At 45.7% G+C, this 20,396-nt stretch overlaps 1 protein-coding gene across 1 annotated transcript in view; it reads right to left on the bottom strand.

Moving 5' to 3' along the window:
• Nucleotides 1-6,500: 6,500 nt before the first annotated feature.
• Nucleotides 6,501-20,396, bottom strand: part of TRAPPC9 (trafficking protein particle complex subunit 9) — a 159,241-nt gene continuing 145,345 nt past the window's right edge. Inside the window, exons 20-22 of the mRNA XM_048508558.1 lie at nucleotides 16,929-17,082; nucleotides 6,667-6,757; nucleotides 6,501-6,511 (exon numbers count right to left, since the gene is read on the bottom strand). Coding sequence (XP_048364515.1) covers nucleotides 6,501-6,511; nucleotides 6,667-6,757; nucleotides 16,929-17,082 — 256 coding nt within the window. The remainder of the gene's footprint in view (nucleotides 6,512-6,666; nucleotides 6,758-16,928; nucleotides 17,083-20,396) is intronic.

Genomic DNA, 20,396 nt, shown 5'->3' with positions numbered 1-20,396 from the left:
CTGCTCCTTCGGGGCATGTAGCTTCCAGAGGGAGGGTAGTTCACGGGGGGCATGTGACATAATGGGTGGTCCCCGGGGTCAGTTGAGCCCCCATGTTCCTCTGGCCGATATGCCATTGCCTCAGGGGGCACCAATAGGGTCCAACCTATGAAGCAGCCATTTTGTCCAGGGGAACTGACCCCCTGTAGTCTTGAGATGAAATGTAACTCTGGGAAACTTCCAAGACCCATCTGCAGGTTGGGTAGCCCAACTCAACCGACGCTGGCCAAATCTGCAGCAGATTCCAAAGAACAATTGTTCTCTCTCTCTCTCTCTCTCTCTCTCTCTCTCACACACACACACACACACACACACACACACACACACACACACCCCTCCAGTTTGCAGTCTGATTTTTCACTCATTCTAGTGCAGGTATAATATTCACAGTTTCTTAACTCGTGTCTTCCTTAGCATGACTTTAAAAAAACGTTATACAAATGGAGAATTTGGGAAAAGTCGCAAACAAATTCATCTCTCAAAATTTGCATGAATGTACTTTGCAGAAAAACCTTTGAACAGAATGCTTGCTTTTTCAATTTTCAGAATATGTTGATAGCACTGTTTGTGCACGTTATGCAGAAGTCAATTTCTACACCTGGATTAGTATCTGGCAGTAAAAAAAGAACCTGGTGATAGAAAAGTGTATTGTGCTTGGAGATGTTTAATTAGATTAGACACGAGTTATTGCACATTTTAAATAGATATCTATTTTAAAAACAAAGGACTTGAATAGAAAAAAAATTAATTGCTAACAAGAAATTCAAAATCCTCATATTAACCTGCAGGATGTTTCCTATTCTTAAGCATTTACCTTTTAAAACATACAGTCTTCTTAGGTCCTTTCCGCACGGGCCATTTACGGCGCCCTGGGGACGGCAAAAACGCCGTCCCCAGGGAGCCGTTCGCACAGGCGGCGCTGCTAAAATGCAGCAGCGCCAACCTGGCTCCCCTCCTCCACCCCCAGGGCGGCATCAGGCCGCCTCCAAAAACCTCCCTCCTGGAGGGAGGTTTTCGGAAAACAGTGCATTCCCGGCGGCGCGGTGCGAATGGCACCGCCAGGAACACACTGTTTTCCCCGTCCCTCTCCCACTTACCTTGTCGCCTTCGTCGCCCTGCTGGCCTCCTAAGACCCTCCCTCGCTATCCTCCGACCCCTGGAGGACCCTCTCTCGCGCCGGCCTCTGCAGGGGCCGCTTGCACACTCCCGTGCAAATGGCCACCACCCCTCCACCGGCAGAATTCCTGCTGGTGCAGGGGCGCCCTTTCCGCTGCGCGGAAAGGGCCTTAGTTTTGCATGTCATTTAAAAAACACCACCCTAAGTAAGACTGCCAATATCCAGGTAGTGGCTGGAGATCTCTTGGGATCACAACTGATCTCCAGTCAACATAGATGAGTTCACCTGGAGAAAATGGCCACTTCGGAAGGTAGATTCTATGGCATTTTACTTTGCTGAAGTCCCTGCCCTTCCCAAACTCCACCCTCCTCAGGTTCCACTGCAGGCATTTCCCAACCTGAAGCTGGCAATACTAACTGTCAGCTACTATAAAATTCTTAATTCAATCATTCATTAAATTAATTAATAGGCTCATCATCCCTCTCTTTCCCAGCCAATGGCCAGGCTCAGAGCAGCTATACACAGAAATGAATAGTACAACATCTAAAACAATTCGGCATCAATAATTTAAGACAACAATCATAAACAATCATAAACATTAAAATATTAAATTTCAATTGTTCCCAAAAATGGCAACTGTCATGCCCCCACAGAGGCTTTTGTTCTTTCCCCCTTAAGATTCAGTTTCCCCATAGTTAGCATGGTTTTAGTTCATTGTTACGGGAGGGTATTTTAGTTAGCCCCTGCTCCTTTAAGACATTTCCCAATAGGCAGTTTCCTTTCTTTACCCAGCAATCCCCTGTTTTAGTTCTAGTCAGTCAGTCACAGTGAAGTGTCAAGGGTAGTTGGAGACCGGAATATTCGTGACGTCCATATTATTATATGGTGGTCCTTACAGCGCAAGTTAAGTTTAACAGTAATTAGATCTGGACAAAGACTGAAAGAACTGAAAGGAAGCAAGACACAGTGGACTTTCTTGAAAGCAACCGAGAGAAGACATAGTCTACAGCTTCAAACCTGCTCAACACAAGCAAGTACTCTGACTTAGATAGACCCAAGGGAGGAGTTAGGGCCTTGTTTCTCTCAAGTAATAAACCTATTGTAAGAACTGTTGAACCTGGCTTGTGTCTCCCGCACTCTGTCCTAGCCAAGTACAGGGCACCTCATATAGATTCACTTGGGGGGCAGAACACCAATTAACCAAATTCCATCTGGATCAAACTCAGGTCATGAGCAGTGCTTGACTGCACTACTGAAGCTTACCACTCTGCATCACAGGGCTCTTCTAGTAGCACCTTAGGGTCAAACCATAGTTTGAGAGTGAAAACTCCTTAGGTCAGATACAAGTAGGCTAGATTATGATTCCATCCACCAACCCAAAAGTGTGGACATTCATCATCTATCTAATAGTTAACAGTGATCTCACCAGTAACCACTAGCAGCCATTGTTTCTGCTTGACAATTACTGTTTGCGTGCTGGACCAGGGAAATTATAAAAAGTAAAGCTATATACAGTGGTGGGATCCAAAAATTTTAGTAACAGGTTCCCATGGTGGTGGAATTCAAACTGTGGCGTAGCACCAACGGGGCTGGGCGGGGCACGACGGGGCGTGGCTGGGCATTCCAGGGGTGGGGCATTCCTGGACGGGGCTGTGGCTAGGATGCAGCCGCTGCACCGGTCCTTGGGCGGGAAACGAATGCACGCAGGCGCAGAATGCCACGCACGCCGGTGCACCTCCTGCTAGACTGCTTCAAGTTCTGCGCGCTACTGCTGAGAGGAGGGGCATAACTAAGGCAAAAATCACGTGGCAAAATCACCAATTAGTAACCTCCTCTCGGCACACACAAATAATGAGTAACCTACTCTCGGGAACCTGTGAGAACCTGCTGGATCCCACCTCTGGTTATATACTAAAACAGAATAGGACATTGGAGGAAAAAGTAGGCATTTTCTAATGTTTATCACAACTAAGACTATTCAGACTGCAGGTAGTAAGAAATCAATTCATGACAGAATCAACGTTCTTATCTAACAATAAGCATCCCTTCCTAATTATGTAAATATTTAAGAAAATTTTACTGATCTTTTCGAGGTTATGTAAAGCTCCTACTCAATGTTAAAGTAATATGTTTTATTGCTATCACAACTAAGTAGAGTGCCCTTTTAATTAAGCAGCACCTGAATAAACAGATTTTTAAAATTCCAATCAGCTTTTTCCCATCATGACTTAAATCACCTTAATTTAGCCGGCCTTTGAAATGAAAAACTACAAAAGAAGCGGCAGAATCCCAGCCAGCCACCTGATGTACATCCCTGCACACAGTGGTGGGATCCAAAAATTTTAGTAACAGTTTTCCATGGTGGTGGGATTCAAACAGTGGCGTAGAGCCAATGGGACTGGGTGAGCACGACGGGGGCGGGGGCAGGCATTCCGGGGGCGGGGCATTAATAATTTCTCTGTTACTGTAAAAAACTCTTACTGTAAAAAAAAAGTTTCTCATTTCCAGCTGGTATCTTTCTGTCCATAATTTAAACTCATTATAGCAAGTCCTATCATCTACTGCCAACAGAAACAACTACTTCTCCTCTAATTGACTGCCTGTCAAATACTTCATACTTTCAAATACTTAATTTTGTTTCTAGAAATCAAAAGGAGGAGATTTTCCTTAAACAAGGAACTTTACCATATTTCTAAAACATGTTTTTAAAACAGCCCAAAAGGGAGAATTGTCCCGTTTTCTACCTTTGCTAACCAGCCACATAGGAAACAACAGGACTGTATGATTTTTGGACCTAATGGAATTTCTAACGGAAAAGCAGACCCAATTAGTAACCCACTCTCGGGAACTGGTGAGAATCTGCTGAACCCCACCTCTGTGCATAGGGTTTTCAAGGCAAGAGCTGAACCAAGGTTGTCTGCATTTCCTGCCTCTGTATAATGACCCGGGTATTCCTTGGGGGTCACCCAATCAATTACGAACCAGCCCTGACCCTGCTTAGCTTCCAAGATCTGCCAAGATGAGGCTAGTGTTGTGTATAGAATCACAGAATTATAGAGTTGGAATTTCTAACGAAAAAGCAGACCCAATTAGTAACCCCCTCTCGGCACACACAAATAATTAGTAACCCACTCTCGGGAACTGGTGAGAACCTGCTGGATCCCACCTCTGCCAGCACATCACTTTAGAAAGCAGTCGACCTGCCCCTGTTCTAATTAACTCATAGATCTGCTGGGGAGGAAACAGCCTCCTCAACTAGCAGGACGGCTCTCAGAGCAGGATACAAGTCCCCATATATTGCAAGTCAAAATAAAAAGACAGCGTCTTTATAGGGATGCCAGCCTCCAGGTGGGACCTGGGGATCCACCAGAACTATACCTCAGAATCAGTCCCCCTAGAGCAGGGGTCGGCAACCTTTACCACCCAAAGAGCCATTTGGACCTGTTTTCCATGGCCCCGAAGATCAACCGAGCCGGAGAGGTGGCTCCACATGGAGCCGCCTTGGGTTCGGCCCCTCCACTCACCTTTCCTTCCAGTGCTGCTCTGGAGGGCTGGAGGGACACGCCCACGCTATCCTCTGACCTCCAGGCCACGCGGAGCTGCTGTATAAGGCTGAAAGAGCCGCATGCGGCTCCAGAGCCGCAGGTTGCAGACCCCTGCCCTAGAGAAAATAGATGCCTGGGAGAGTGGCATTGTACCCCCCTGAGATCTGTGCCCTCCTCACGCTCGATCCCCAAATCCCTAGGAGATTCCCAACCTGGATCTGGCAACCGCATCCAAATGTCCAAACTGATGCACTGAGAACCGTTAACCGATTTTATGTAGGAGTCACAGTGTTACCAGACTATAGGCCAAAGAAGAAATTATTTATTTATATTTTAATTGAAATCCCGCCCTCCCCAACAGGGCTCAGGGCGGCAAACAACACAATTCCCAGACAATAATAAATCAACACAGTGACATAAAAACTTAAACAGCAAAGCCAACCACAGATGGCGAAAAAACAAAAACTCCTTCCCCTGCTGCACCCATGGGAGGCCAATGATGATTACAGTCAGGCAGGCTGGCTAGATGGGAATGCCTGGTGGAAAAGCTCCGTCTTGCAGGCCCTGCGGAACTCATTCAGGTCCCGCAGGGCTTGCAAGGTCTCGCTGGGGAGCTTATTCCACCAGGCGGGAGCCAGGACCAAAAAGGCCCTGACCAGTGGTGGGATTCAGCAGGTTCACGCCACTTCGGCAGAACCGGTTGTTAAAATGGTGCTTGTAAACAACCAGTTGTAAAATGATTTGAATCCCGCCACCGGAACCGGTTGCTAAATTATTTGAATCCCACCACTGGCCCTGGCCCTCGTAGAAGCCAGCTGGACATCCTTTGGGCCAGGGATCTCTAGTAGGTTTCCCTACGATGAACAGAGGGATCTAATGGGGCAATACGGGGAGAGGCGGTCCCTCAGGTGTGCAGGCCCAAGTCCGCTCACAGCCTTAAAGGTTAACATCAACACTTTGAATATTTATTTTTTATTTTTTATTTAAATTTATAGACCGCCCCATCCCCAAGGGGCTCTGGGCGGTGCACAACAGTGTCAACAAATATACAAATATAACAAGGATCACAATAGTGACCACATTTGCTAAAATCCCTCATGATCCCTCAAAATCCCTTATGAATGTGATCCGGTATGACACTTAGGAAATTACACATAGGAAATGCACTAACAAGCCAGTTCAGAGGGCTCCACTCACAACCTCCCTTCCCTTAAACTAACTGCATCCAGAGAGGAAAGAACTCTGCTACCAGCTTTTCTCTTTCCCCTTGCTCAAATTCACAGCCTCCAGCTCTAGCTGTATACCCTGTATTCATATACAAAAACCCCAAGAACATGTTACGCAGAGCCTGCCATGTAACATGGCATTTTGCTTACACAGCCTTTCCCAACATAGTTATGAAAACATGCCCCTTTCAGCTCACTAAGGGAGTGCTTCCTGTGTCACTTGTATGCACAAAGGGAATACAAAAGCCCTGCAGATTACTAAATGTAATTGAGAACGCGGCGTTATCATCCATCAGTACATACTGTGTTAGATAATTTACTCAACTGTAAGCACTACGACGCCTAAGAGTTACGCCTCGTACAAAATAATTAATAGTCTGCGTTTGGGGAGGCGGGGCTGGAAGAACAAATCTTTGCTCCGTTGCAGCAGGTACGAGACAGCAAGACTATAATCCAAAAGTAATAATCAGTTTTCAAAAAACAAACGTCTGCCCTCGATGATTTTTAGCAGGCAAGTCAATGCAATACAGCCAGAGAAAGCGCTCATCCTATGCCATTATACATCAGCAATTTTCAAGAAACGACTGGGAAAAAAACCCCGAAAGAAACGAGACGCAATATTCATCGCCGAACGTTTTTCAAGCAGTTACCAAGTGATTTTGCAGAGTTCCCTTTGGTGAGAAGCACTGCGTCGGAAGGCCAATTTTACAGAATCGTCCCCCTTTCTAGTGTTACTCACCCCACTGGAGAGGAGCCAACTGCAGGTGCTCCAGGACGAGTTGATTGAGGACGCCTTCCACGCTCGCTTCCCCTTCACGCTTCAAAGAGGGGTAAACGATAAGTCAAGGAATGTCAGAGAGAAATACAATTTGAAAGAAAGACCTTTGCATAACCATTTTAAAGTCTCAAATATGGACTTAAGAGCTTAATGAAGAATTCAGCACCACATAATGACTAAATGTGGGCAGATCGCCTGGCCTAAGGTCACCCAGTGGGAACGTAGGAGCAGGGAAACAAATCTAGTGCACTAGGCAAGAGTCCACCGCTCTCAACCACTACACCACGCTGGCTAGGGAGACGTGACTCTTGAAGCTTTTACCCTGGAAATGTTGGTGGTCTTTAAGGTGATACTCGACTCAAACTTTGATCTTCCACTGCAGACCAACATGTCTGCCTACTTGAACTTATCTTCTGAACAGAATCTGCCTTTGGACCCAAGGGGCAAGGGTATCAGAAGAAGATATGATGGCCTCATGCTCAATCAAAAACTGAATTCAGACAAAGATGCAAGGAATCAAACACCACACAACAGGTTGGGAACCAAGAAGGTTGCAGGGGGTTGGACTTGATGGCCCTTGTGGTCTCTTCCAACTCTATGATTCTATTACTCTAAGGCTGAACCAGTGGTGGGATCCAAAAATTTTAGTAACAGGTTCCCATGGTGGTGGGATTCAAACTGTGGCGTAGCGCCAATGGGGCTGGAAGGGGCATGACGGGGGTGTAGCCAGGCATTCCGGGGCAGAGCATTCCTGGGTGGGGCTGTGGCAAGGACGCAGCTGCTGCGCCGGTCCTTGGGTGGGAAACGAATGCACGCAGGCGCAGGCTGCCACGCACGGCGGTGCACCTCCTGCTAGACTGCTTCAAGTTCTGCGCGCTACCGCTGAGAGGAGGGGTGTAACTAAGGCAAAAATCATGTGGCAAAATCACCAATTAGTAACCCCCTCTCGGCACACACAAATAATGAGTAACCTACTCTTGGGAACCTGTGAGAACCTGCTGGATCCCACCTCTGGGTTGAACTAGCATAAATCCACAGACAAGTAGTTTCTTTATTGTGTGCACCAATTCGTAAAAAGATTAAAACCCAAAACCTTGCAGAGGTATTAAAACCACCACATGCAAACAGTACAATTTGGAAGCACACATAAACGACTGTGATGAGAAGTGTTTTGGCTAAAAGGCCTTCCTCGGTGGTTTCAGAAAATATATACATACGTACAAAGATAATTATAATTTATTTTTCAAGACTGAACAGGTTTCATGTTAAACCATATAAGATTATAATAAGCCCCCAAGCTCCTAATTTTTGTATCAGACCTGAACTCAGCTAAGAGGCCCTACCATGAGAAGAACAGTTATGGCACATACCTAACAGAATGATGAGGAATCTTATTTTCTAAAAACTATGTTTTATTATATTCTCATTTATATAAAATACCAAGAATACAGAAAACAGAAATTAGATACAGAAAATGGAAACAAACATACAAAGAAAAGAAAAGAAAAATCATACAATGAATATAAAATACTTTTAAAAAAATTCAGGGGAGTATTACTTTCCCTTACTTTCCACTGCTATACTGATAGCCAAATATATTGACTACAACCACAAAACATATTCACTCGGTGGGAAAAGTCCAGCTGTTACTTTGTTAATCTACAAAATATGCAAAATTTATCAAAGTTAAACATTGTTTTTAACCATTTCAGCACAACACATAAAACATTGTTTCCATTACTCACCAAACTCTTGATTCTGTCAGATTGATGGGGAATCATAGATGAATTGTCGAAGAGTTTCATGGCCGGATTCAACTGGCTGTTGTGGGTTTTCCAGGATGTGTGGCCGTGGTCTGTTCCTATCACAGAGGGAAGTCTGTGTAACAGAATCACGGGTCTGTGTAACAGACTTCCCTCTGTGATACACCTCTGAAGATGCCAGCCACAGATGCAGGCGAAAAGTTAGGAACAAGATCTACCAGACCACGGCCACACAGCCCGGGAAACCCACCACAACCAATCTTAGATGAGTTCAGGCCTGACACAAATTTGTTTTTTTCTTGGGAGCCCTTATAATATTACACAGTTTAACATGCAGACTGTTCAGGCTTGAAACATAAATGTATATTTATCTTCGTACTCGTGTATATATATATTTTTGAGACATATGAGGAAAGCTCCTAGGTCAGTGTTTACCAACCTTTTCGATGTCACGGTACACTTGACCTCACTCTTCATATCTCACGGTACCCCTGCCATCCCCCCCCCACCTTCCCCTCCCAGTGCCACTGCTTGCACCACCCCCACCTTCCCCTCCCAGGGTGAAGGGAAGAACTGGGGGGGGGGGCAGGAAGTGGCTGCTGACCTTGTGGCAGGTCCTGCCCCGAGCCAGCTCCATGTCCTTGCTAGCGCCGGCAGGAGACACCACAAAAGTGAGGGGGGGTTAGCATTGCCACGGTACCCCAGGGTACCACGGAACCCTGGTTGAAAATTACTGTCCTAGGTCAAAACGCATCTAGTCCCAGTGGTTTATGCATGCTACCAAACTGTATTATTTAAATACGGAGGTTTTAATACCTCTATGAGGCTTTGGTTTTTAAACTTGCCATGAATAAAGAATGCCTGCTAGTTCAACCTTATGCTCAATCGGGCCTTTGATCCACTTTGCGCTATATTGGTCATTCTGACTGCCAACAGTTCTCAAGCCGAGCTCTTTCCAAGTCTTTCTGTCAGGTATCCTTTATTAACCGAAGATGACAGGGCTGGACTTGGGCCATTGTGCAGAAAATCATGAGCTCTGGAGCCCTACAACATGAACTTCCCGGGTCTTTTCAAGCCTATTTCTAACCACTTTCCCCCCCCCCCGCCCCCCCGTGCTGCTGCTGGTATCACTGACAGCACAAAAGGCAAACCAAAACAAACACAGCTTGCTGTTCGGATTCTTCACACAGCCTTCACATCTTGGGATCCAGAAAACAGGATGAATACTTAGCTGCTTTCACGAGATGAGCTCATTGAAGCAATGTGTGCAAAGACCCTGTACTATATTTAACAAATGCTCATCTTTAAGGAAACGGGAGAAACTGATGGCTTTTTTTTTTTTTAGGTTAAAAGTTATTGCAGAGAAGCAGGAAGATGTTTCCAGCATACCGTACCAGCAATTTACTGGTGGTTCCCAGCCCCTCAATGACACGGCTGGCCTCCACCAGGGCCAGGGATTTACGGCCCTGGCCCCTGCCTGGTGGAACACTCTTCCTCCAACTGTCTGGGCCCTGCGGGATCTTGGAGAGTTCCGCAGGGCCTGTAAGACCGAGTTGTTCCACCGGGCTTTTGGGGAGGCCAGCCGCTGATGGTGAGCGCCCTCTTTGTCTCTCCCTTTTTAACATTCTGGGAGCTGTGACATCTAGATCTACCGTCCCCCTCTTTGGGAGGGTTTTATTGATAGTTTTAATACTGGACACCAAGTGGTTTATGTGGAACGCTGTAATTTTATGTTTTAATGATGTTGTTTATATTAATTATTTGTTGCTATTATCGCTTATGTAATATTAATTTGTTGTTCACCGCCCAGAGCCCTCAGGGGATGGGGCGGTATATAAATATGATAATAAATAAGTGAGTGAGTGAGTGAGTGAGTGAGTGAGTGAGTGAGTGAGTGAGTGAGTGAGTGAGTGAGTGAGTGAGTGAGTGAGTGAGTGAGTGAGTGAGTGAGTGAATGAATGAATGAATGAATGAATGAATGAATGAATGATAATTCTGACCTTGGATGGCCCAGGGTCTTCCTAGAAGGGTCTCATCGGATCTCAGGAGCTAAGTAGGGTCAGCCCTTGTTATCACTTAATGCAAAACTACTAAGGATGTCCAGGGTAGCTATGCTGAGGCAGAGAAACAGAAAACCACCTCTGTCTGTCTTTTGTCTTGAGAAATCACCAAAAGTTGACTGTGACTTCACGGCATCTTCCACTGCCTCATCCAGACTTGACTATTGTAACTCGCTCTACGCGGGCCTTCCCTTGCGTCTGATCCGGCGTTTAAAACTGGTTCACCATGCAGCAGCACGTCTGCTTACAGGCAGCACCCTTCGGGAACACATCCAGCCTGTGCTGCGGCAGCTGCATTGGCTTCCAGTAGAGTTCCGGATCATCTTCAAGGTGTTGGTGTTGACCTTTAAGGCCATTCACGGCCTGGGACCATCGTATCTTCGAGACCGCATCACCCCATATGTCCCTAGGCGGCCTCTCCGATCGGCGGAGGCCAACTTATTGAGTGGTCCCCTGGCCCTCGGCGATGCGGCTGGCCTCCACGCGGGCCAGGACTTTTACAGCCCTGGCCCCGGCCTGGTGGAACGCTCTCCCTCCAGCTGTCCGGGCCCTGCGGGACCTTAAGGAGTTCCGCGGGGCCTGTAAGACGGAGCTGTTCCGCCCGGCCTTTGGAGGACCCAGCAGCTAATAGTGCCCGTCTGTCAGCCCTGAACACGTGAGCCACGACTCCATGAATGAATGACTGAATGACTGACATGCCTCCCTTCATCGTGGGGAGGGAGGGATTTTATACTGTTGAAATGCTGGACGCCACCTTACATCTTGGATTTTAATTTAATTTAATTTATATCTAAACTTGGATCGCTGCTTTTAAATGTTATTAATTATACTATTTTTAAATGTTGTACACCGCCCAGAGCCCTCCGGGGATGGGGCGGTATAAAAATCTAATAAAATAAATAAATAAATAAATCAACAGTGTTACTTGGAGCTGTCAAATGACTCTCTGCTTATGGTCTTCGAAAACTGTACAGTGAGCTTTACAGCCCTTAATTGCTTTCTCTGGTTGTGCAGCTTTACCTGAGGCATCCTGCTACAAAGACGTTCCTCTGTGTCTTACTTGTCACTTTCGATGTGAATAAATGGAGGAAAGAACGCATCCCCGTGCTAAGTCGGCACAAGTAATAAGCACACTTTCGTAAACAGAAATTACACTAATGAAAAACTGCTTAGGATGATGAATAAACGCGGCTTACCAGAAGCATTCCTTCTCGTTTGCTTTTTAAAGTTTTTGGAGTATTGATTACCGGGGCATTTTCATTCCGCTAAATGCATTTGTTAGGGGAGACTGGCGGTGGCGGCGCCGCAACCACCCCGCAGCTCCCAGAGAGGTTTCTCAGCAGTACTGGGAGGCTTACCGAGGAGCAGCAGTGGCGTAGTGGTTAAGAGCAGGTGTACTCTAATCTGGAGGGACCGGGTTTGATTCCCCCCGCTCTGCCGCCTGAGCTGTGGGGGCTTATCTGGGGAATTCGGATTAGCCTGCGCACTCCCACACACGCCAGCTGGGTGACCTTGGGCTAGTCACAGTTCTTCGGCGCTCTCTCAGCCCCACCTACCTCACAGGGTATTTGTTGTGAGGGGGGAAGGGAAAGGAGATTGTGAGCCCCTTTGAGTCTCCTGCAGGAGAGAAAGGGGGGATATAAATCCAAACGCTTCTTCTACTTTTCTTCTTCTTCTTGCAAACCAAAACAGCCTCCGGCTGCTGAGAAGCCTCTATACTATAGGGCTGAATAGACTTATGCGACCCAAAATGTTCTCGTAAGTCCAAACTAGCTGCCTGCAGTGTAAATCGGCAAATGGCCAGGAGGAAGACGGCTAATGTCGGCTCCTCCCCCAGTCATGGCCCTGGACCGCCCCCTTCATGCCAGCAACAGCGTGGGTCCTGGGACTCTGGTGCAGAGTCCCCTGCCACGTCCCAGTGCCGGGGGAGGCTGGTGGCAGCCGCACTCCAGCCGTTTCACCACTCTGCCTCCAAAATAGCGAAAACTTACTCTTCTCCAGCTCTGAACCCCGACCTGACTCACTGACAGCACTGGAGGAATGGGCGTCGGGGGGGGTCTCATGACCTGTTCCAAGTCAGAACAGCTGCAGAGGGCAGCCATATTGGACACTTTCTGACTTATACTTGATGAGGTAAGCTTTGACTCTGGCAAGTTTATGCCCCAAAAATCTTCTAAGGTGCAACTAGACTTGATTCTAACTCAGGCAGGGGTGGAGCGAGGGGGAACTGCGCCTGGGGCACAAATGCGCCCTGCACCCTTGCCCTGAAACGCCCCTGCAGGGGCGCATGCTCAGTGCCTCGCGCACCCCCATCCCCTTGGCGCTACGCCACTGAACTCAGGGGTGTCCTACTCTGGCCCTCCAGGTGTTCATGAACACCTGAGGGGAATCATAGTTCATGAACATCTGGAGGGCCAGAGTTGGACACTCCTCTTCTAGCTCTTCTACTGCTGCACAGCAACCCCCTGAAACTACCATGGCCAATGGAGACTCATATCTAACTTCGTATTTGAACTGGATGCTATACCAAGTATAGTTCTTCAATGTTAAAAATTTTTTAAAAAAATGCTTGTAAGGTGGCCTAAGGTGTGCTCTTCTAGAGAAAGAAAGGTATTTAGTTTTTAAGTTTATTTGGCTCGTGAAAACACCTTCACACTTCTTTGGACGGAGATGAGTAATATTACTTCGTTCGCCCCTTAGAAAGAATAATGTTTCCAGACTCTCATAATAATTGTCATTGAAGCTGATACCAAACAACACTCGAAGTGCCTTTTATTCCTGCCTCCAGGCATCAACAACCACCACTCACCCTCGCAGTCTCAATAACTGTACTATGTGGATTGGTATCTTATGTCAGCCTATGATGTTTCAAGGTAATATTCAGCTTTAATTGGGACTCGCTGGGTGTTTTAAAGGCGTCTCATGTAGCAACAATGCTGAATCTCAACAAACCTTGACCTGATCAGAGCCCAGATGCAAGACCTCCTGAGAACCCTATTTATACAGTCTTGAGATGGGATTCTCTACTGCACAATACTAAGGAGGTGTCCTGTTGCCAATTTAAGCTTAGCTGGCATCACAGATTCCACAATGACAGAGCTCTGGCTTTGCCTCCACAGTTGTCTAGTGCTTCATCCCAGGTTTTTCCAGTCAAACAGATCTCAGGAAGCAGATGTGGAGACACATCTTTTTCCTGGTCTGAAAAGTTTGAAGGAGTCACTGCTGGTCACAGTTGAAGAAAGAGGCATGTAACTTCTTCAGCTCCAAATCACACACCTTTCCCTTTCTTTTTCCACCTATGATGGAATCAATCAATTGCTCGCTCGCTCGATTGTTTGCTCGATCGCTCGATTGTTTATTATGGCTGTCAGCAGAATAAAGCATCCACCGGGCTTTTGGAGTGTCCTGCCGCTGATAAGTGCCCCCTCTATTCTCCTGTGTTCGGGGTCCCTTTACCATCTATGGGACCTCCCCCCCCCCCCGGGAGGGTTTTTAATAAGGGTTTTGTTGCTGACGCTGTTTTATTATATTGATCGCTGTATTTTAATTTAATGGGTTTTTAATTGTATATGTGGTAAATTTATGCTGTCCACCGCCCAGAGCCCTCTGAGGGTAGGGCGGTATACAAATCCCAGACATAAATAAATAAATAAAAATAATAGCAAAATATTTTTATTGACTGCTTTTAAATTATGTTTCTATGATGTTTTTAAACATTTTTAATGTTTATGTTTTCTGTTTTTCTGTTTTTAGGATTGTATGTTTTAAGGGGGCTTTTAACCCCATTGGGTAAGTCACCCTGGGACTTCGGGGTAGGCGGGGAACAAATGGAATAAAAGAATAAATAAAATATTTACAGGAAACCATTTCTAAAATAACAGAACATACTCCATTAAATTTTATGTTTGGCCCAGAGTACACCGCCCAGAGCCCTTCGGATGTGGGCGGTTTATAAATTTGATAAATAAATAAATAAATAAATAAATAAATAAATAAATAAATAAATAAATAAATGAATGAATGAATGAATGAATGAATAAATCAGCACTGAACTTCGGTCCACTCTAATCACTGCACAGAATCTAGCGACTCTATCTGTGGTTCCAGGCTTGAGGTTTGCTCGAAGAACGGAGGTATACCAGTCCTCTGATCTTCCCAGGATTTTCATTGGTTTATTGATTTATTTTTGAGTGATAGAAGTGATGGATGCATTTCTGAGATTGTCATAGAAGGGACAATCCAGAATACACCCAACCATTTCACAAGAGGGTTCCAAACACGAACTTGCAAATATGTGTCTGGCACTCCCTCTAGGGAAACACAGCATGGCCAATCAATCTGGAGCAGAGAAGCAATGGGCTCAGCGGAGTGAAGCATCCGCTGCCCCCTTCTCGCAGTTGCCTCTCCACTGTAAACTGATCCTTCCAAAGCTATTCTGTCTTTATCTATGCACCTATGTATAGAATCATAGAGTTGGAAGAGACCCCAAGGGCCAACCCCCTGCCATGCAGGAACACACAATCAAAGCACTCCTGACAGATGGCCATCCAGCCTCTCTTTAAAAACCGCCAAAGGAGGAGACTCCACCACACTTCAGGGTGGTGCATTATTCATGGTCCTAGTCTCTGGAGCAGCAGAAAACAAGCCTGCTCCCTCGCCAACATGACATCCCTTCAAATATCTAAACATGGCTTTCATGTCACCTCTTGACCTTAAAGATCCCCAGCTCCCTAAGTCTCTCCTGGTAGGGCATGGATTCCAGACGGTTTACCATTCTGCTTGCCCTCCTCTGGACCCATTCTAGTTGCCAATATCCTTCTTGAGTAGTTACCTCTAGTTGTAAATAAGCATACCAAACTTGGATATCTGATACCAATATACATTTGTGGGGGCCGGGGGTGTGGAATGAATAATCCCACACATGACCAATTTTTGCACGAGTCTTTTTCTGTCAGATCTGGACCGGAAGCACAGGTGCAAACAAACCTTCCTTTAAATTACTTCAGTTAATCTCCACCTCCACCCCCTTTAAATAACCAAGTACGAAAACTTCCCATTCCTAGCTGCCGAACAGCCGCCCTGCTTGCCAAGAACGCTACTCGAGCTGCCAAAGTGCTTCAGAAATAACTCTTATTTTGAATAACCCACTAAATATTTAGAAAATATTAATTTAAAAAAAATCACAGGCTGAAAAATATCAGCCCGCCTAAAAATTGTGTGCCATCTGTTCCGATAATGAATTGCAGCGACACGATTCTGCGCCGCAGACGACAGCAGATGCCATCAGCTCATGCTTAAGAAATTAAAACGGGTTTCTTAATATAACTTCTCGGAGTGCATTAAACCACGCTACGTGATACCGGGTGAATGAAAATTAGGATCTTGTTCCTAAACATTATTACTAAACCATAGGTGTCAAACTCAGGCCCTCCAGATGTTCATGGACTACAACTCCCAGCAGCCCCTGCTAGCATGGCCAATTAGAACATAAGAACATAAGAACATAAGAACATAAGAACATAAGAACAAGCCAGCTGGATCAGACCAGAGTCCATCTAGTCCAGCACTCTGCTACTCGCAGAGCCCACCAGGTGCCTTTGGGAGCTCACGTGCAGGATGTGAAAGCAATGGCCTTCTGCTGCTGCTGCTCCCAAGCACCTGGACTGTTAAGGCATTTGCAATCTCAGATCAAAGAGGATCAAGATTGGTAGCCATAAATCGACTTCTCCTCCATAAATCTGTCCAAGCCCCTTTTAAAGCTATCCAGGTTAGTGGCCATAACCACCTCCTGTGGCAGCATATTCCAAACACCAATCACACGTTGCGTGAAGAAGTGTTTCCTTTGATTAGTCCTAATTCTTCCCCCCAGCATTTTCAATGTATGCCCCCTGGTTCTAGTATTGTGAGAAAGAGAGAAAAATTTCTCTCTGTCAACATTTTCTACCCCAGACATAATTTTATAGACTTCAATCATATCCCCCCTCAGACGTCTCCTCTCCAAACTAAAGAGCCCCAAACGCTGCAGCCTCTCCTCATAAGGAATGCAGGCGAAACGTCAGGAGAGAATGATGCTAGAACACGGCCATACAGCCCGGAAACCACACAGCACCCAAATACAATTTTATCTTTCCACTTCTCAAAACTGTAGAAAATGGAGGGACCCTGGAATGTGGATGTTTGAATTATAAAATAATAAAGCCTTATATTGAATGTAACACAAGAGCTAAGTAACTGACAGCGCAATTAAGTTTCAGAATTCTATAACTATGTTAAGTGCTCCATTTCAAACCCGGTTCTCTTGCAAGACCTCTTCCTAGAAGGGATTTGGAATGAAAGGTCACAGGTCCACTACCAAAGCATGCAAGAGAACGGGGGGAGGACCATGATTCTGAAAGGATATGATTTTCCAGAGAATGTCTAGTTTGCTGTTGATTTCCAGACCTTTCGCCTGCTGTTGCTCTTCCTCCAGCTGCCTTGGACTTGTAAATTGTGCTCTTTCACCAGGCGAGTCCGGGCAGCTCTCAAAATTGAACTTGTCAACTTGAATAGCCATTCTGCAATTAAAGAACAAGAACAAGAATTATTATTATTAGTAGTAGTAGTAGTCATAGTTGTAGTGGCATATGAAACCACAGCTGCCGATCTTCAGCCAGGGTCAGCCTTCATACGCGTCGGGTTATTCCAATGCGTATGATGTTGTAATGTACTGGCTGAGTATATGTGCGGATCTAAGCAACGCACCCTTTTGCAATCGGTAGATGGACATTGTATCAACGTTTAGGTTTGTTATTTGCAAAAATACATCTGTTGTAGTCACTTACTAGGCTTTCGGGTACACACTTATCATATCTTAGGTACAGCAATTATTTCTTTTATTATATTTTATTATTAGATTTAATATACTGCCCTATCCCCGGAGGGCTCAGGGCGGTGCACAATATAAAACATCATATATAAAAACATAAATACAATATAAACATCAATTATAACCCAGAGTAGCATCCCACGAAACCCTTACATGACCCTCCTAAAAAAGATAAAGAGAGGATAATGGGTCCCGGCGGTGTTAGGGACCCACAGGAAGCAAAGGGGAGGGAACTGGGGCACCTTCAGCGGCTGGTCTCCCCAAAGGCCCGGTGGAACAACTCAGTCTTACAGGCCCTGCGGAATTCCCCAAGGTCCCGCAGCGCCCAGACAGCTGGCGGGAAAGTGTTCCACCAGGCTGGCGCCAGAGCCGTAAAGGCCCTGGCTCGAGTGGAGACCAGCCACGTCATTGAGGGGCCAGGGACCTCCAGTAAATTGACCTCTTATTATGGTGGTTAAGAGAGATGGATTCTGATCTGGAGAACTGGGTTTGATTACCCACTCTTCCACATGAGCGGCAGACTCTTATCCGAAGCATTGGATTTGTTTCCCCACTCCTACACGTGAAAGCTGGTGGTCAATTTTGGCCTAGAGACCCAGTTCTTTGGAACGCTCTCAGCCCCACCTGCCTCCCAAGGTGTCTGTTGTGGGGAGAGAAAGAGAAAAGGAGTTTGTAAGGGGCCTTGAGTCTCCTTTCCTGAGAGGGAGCAGCAGTGGCGTAGTGGCTAAGAGCAGTGGCTAAGAGCAGGTGCATTCTGATCTGGAGGAACCGGGTTTGATTCCCCGCTCTGCTGCCTGAGCTGTGGAGGCTTATCTGGGGAATTCAGATTAGCCTGTGCACTCCCACACACACCAGCTGGGTGACCTTGGGCTAGTCACAGCTTTTCGGAGCTCTCTCAGCCCCACCCACCTCACAGGGTGTTTGTTGTGAGGGGGGAAGGGCAAGGAGATTGTAAGCCACCTTTGAGTCTCCTACAGGAGAGAAAGGGGGGATATAAATCCAAACTCTTCTTCTTCTTCTTCTTCTTCTTCTTCTTCTTCTTCTTCTTCTTCTTCTTCTTCTTCTTCTTCTTCTTCTTCTTCTTCTTCTTCTTCTTCTTCTTTCAGGAGAGATAGGAGAGGTATCAATCCAATCTCTTCTTCTTCTTAATTACAGCCTAAGCAGAAACACAAAGAAAGGACGGGGTGCGGGAGAGGGAGAGGGAGAGGGAGGCGACTAGATGGTATATGTTGCTGCCTCCAAAGATAATTGTGATGGGATCAGTAAATTACATGCATTTTTCACCATGCTTTTTACAATTAAAACCAGCTTCCATGAAAAACAAGATCAAAATCTGTCTTAAGAGCTGATAGGCAATTGAAAAGTCCGATGCTTATTAAAATCTGCTTCACAGTGAAATCCATTTACATTTTTGCTGATGAACCTATATTTTACAGCCCCTAAACACCTTCCATCTAATAAGGTAGCATTTAATAAGATAAGGTGCCGCTTTATTGTTCTAATAATTCAGCCTTAAGCAGTCAGTGCTCATGGTTTAAGCAGCATGCAAAGGAAAGATTACGTATACTTGGCCTTTAATTGATTTTGAATCGATTTACCTTTGCATGTGATTCTCAATGTAGCACTGTTCTTCAGAACTTGTTTCTCCTGTTGGATTTCACAGGTTTACAGAAATATGGAAGTTGAAATAGTTCATATTTCTGTAAACCTGGGTGCCATTTTTGCCCGGTACACCTCTGGTCTACCCCCAGTTCTCCAGGAATTTCTCAACCTGGAATTGGAAACCATATTAAAGAGGTATCCCCCCCCCCTTTTTACTAGTGAGTGCAGGCACATAGCCCTGTCAAAAAGATTTTCACCAATCCCTATAAGTAACCTATAAGTAAGACTGTTTCCTCCCCCCATTATTTCCTTATAATGGGGTGTAGGCAACCATAATGCTGCTGAACAAGAATATATGCAGGCCTTTTTGCTTCCTGTCCTCTTCCCTTGTTGCTAACCAGAATTGTAACAACTTTGACTCCCTAGAAAGTTGACTTCTTCACGCAACGTGTGATTGGTGTTTGGAATATGCTGCCACAGGAGGTGGTGATGGCCACTAACCTGGATAGCTTTAAAGGGGGCTTGGACAGATTTATGGAGGAGAAGTCGATCTGTGGCTACCAATCTTGATCCTCCTTGATCTGAGATTGCAAATGCCTTAGCAGACCAGGTGATCGGGAGCAACAGCCGCAGAAGGCCATTGCTTTCACATCCTGCATGTGAGCTCCCAATGGCACCTGATGGGCCACTGCGAGTAGCAGAGAGCTGGACTAGATGGACTCTGGTCTGATCCAGCTGGCTTGTTCTTATGTTCTTATGTTCTTGATGAATGTTTTTATGTTCTTGATGAATGTTTTTATGTTCTTGATGAATACTCCTTTGTTCTAGTTTACCCCTTAGAATCAACAATATGCTGCCTCTAAGGTCTTCTACAGGCATCATAAGTCTGTCTTTCTCTGATACAAATTAAAACGTAGTCAAATGTTTAGACTCATTGTTTAGATAAGTAGGACAATTGAGAACAATACTGATAAAGTGAAGGTGGGCCTTGGTTCACAGAACGTCAAAAGCGTGAACTAATGACACCCTCCAATGAGGGCATCAGGTGGGCAAAGATGTTTTGAGTAATGGGGATGATCTCCTCCCTCTCTGATGATTGATTGATGATGCTAACTTTGGGGTGTATTCTTTCTAATGAACTGTTTTGCTGTAACCTATAAAAACGAGAACTTTTACCCATCTTGGTGTGGCTTCTCTGATGCTAGCTTGCCCGTATGTTGGCTTGAATAAAATATTTCTTTGATTTTATTCAGTAGCGGCTTGAGCTTTTTTTGGCTTAAATATTTTGAATCCGTTACCCTGAGGTAACATGAGGTAACATGAGCAAAAAAACTGCTTTAACCACCTCCCAAAGATTTGCTGTGCATGGGTATCTACCAGATGTCAACTTTCTAGGGCAGT

Source organism: Sphaerodactylus townsendi, linkage group LG09 (genome assembly GCF_021028975.2).
Source record: "Sphaerodactylus townsendi isolate TG3544 linkage group LG09, MPM_Stown_v2.3, whole genome shotgun sequence".
Classification (NCBI taxonomy): Eukaryota; Metazoa; Chordata; class Lepidosauria; order Squamata; family Sphaerodactylidae; genus Sphaerodactylus; species Sphaerodactylus townsendi.
The sequence above is the reverse complement of the archived record's forward strand: the minus strand, read 5'-3'. Positions and strand labels throughout refer to the sequence as shown.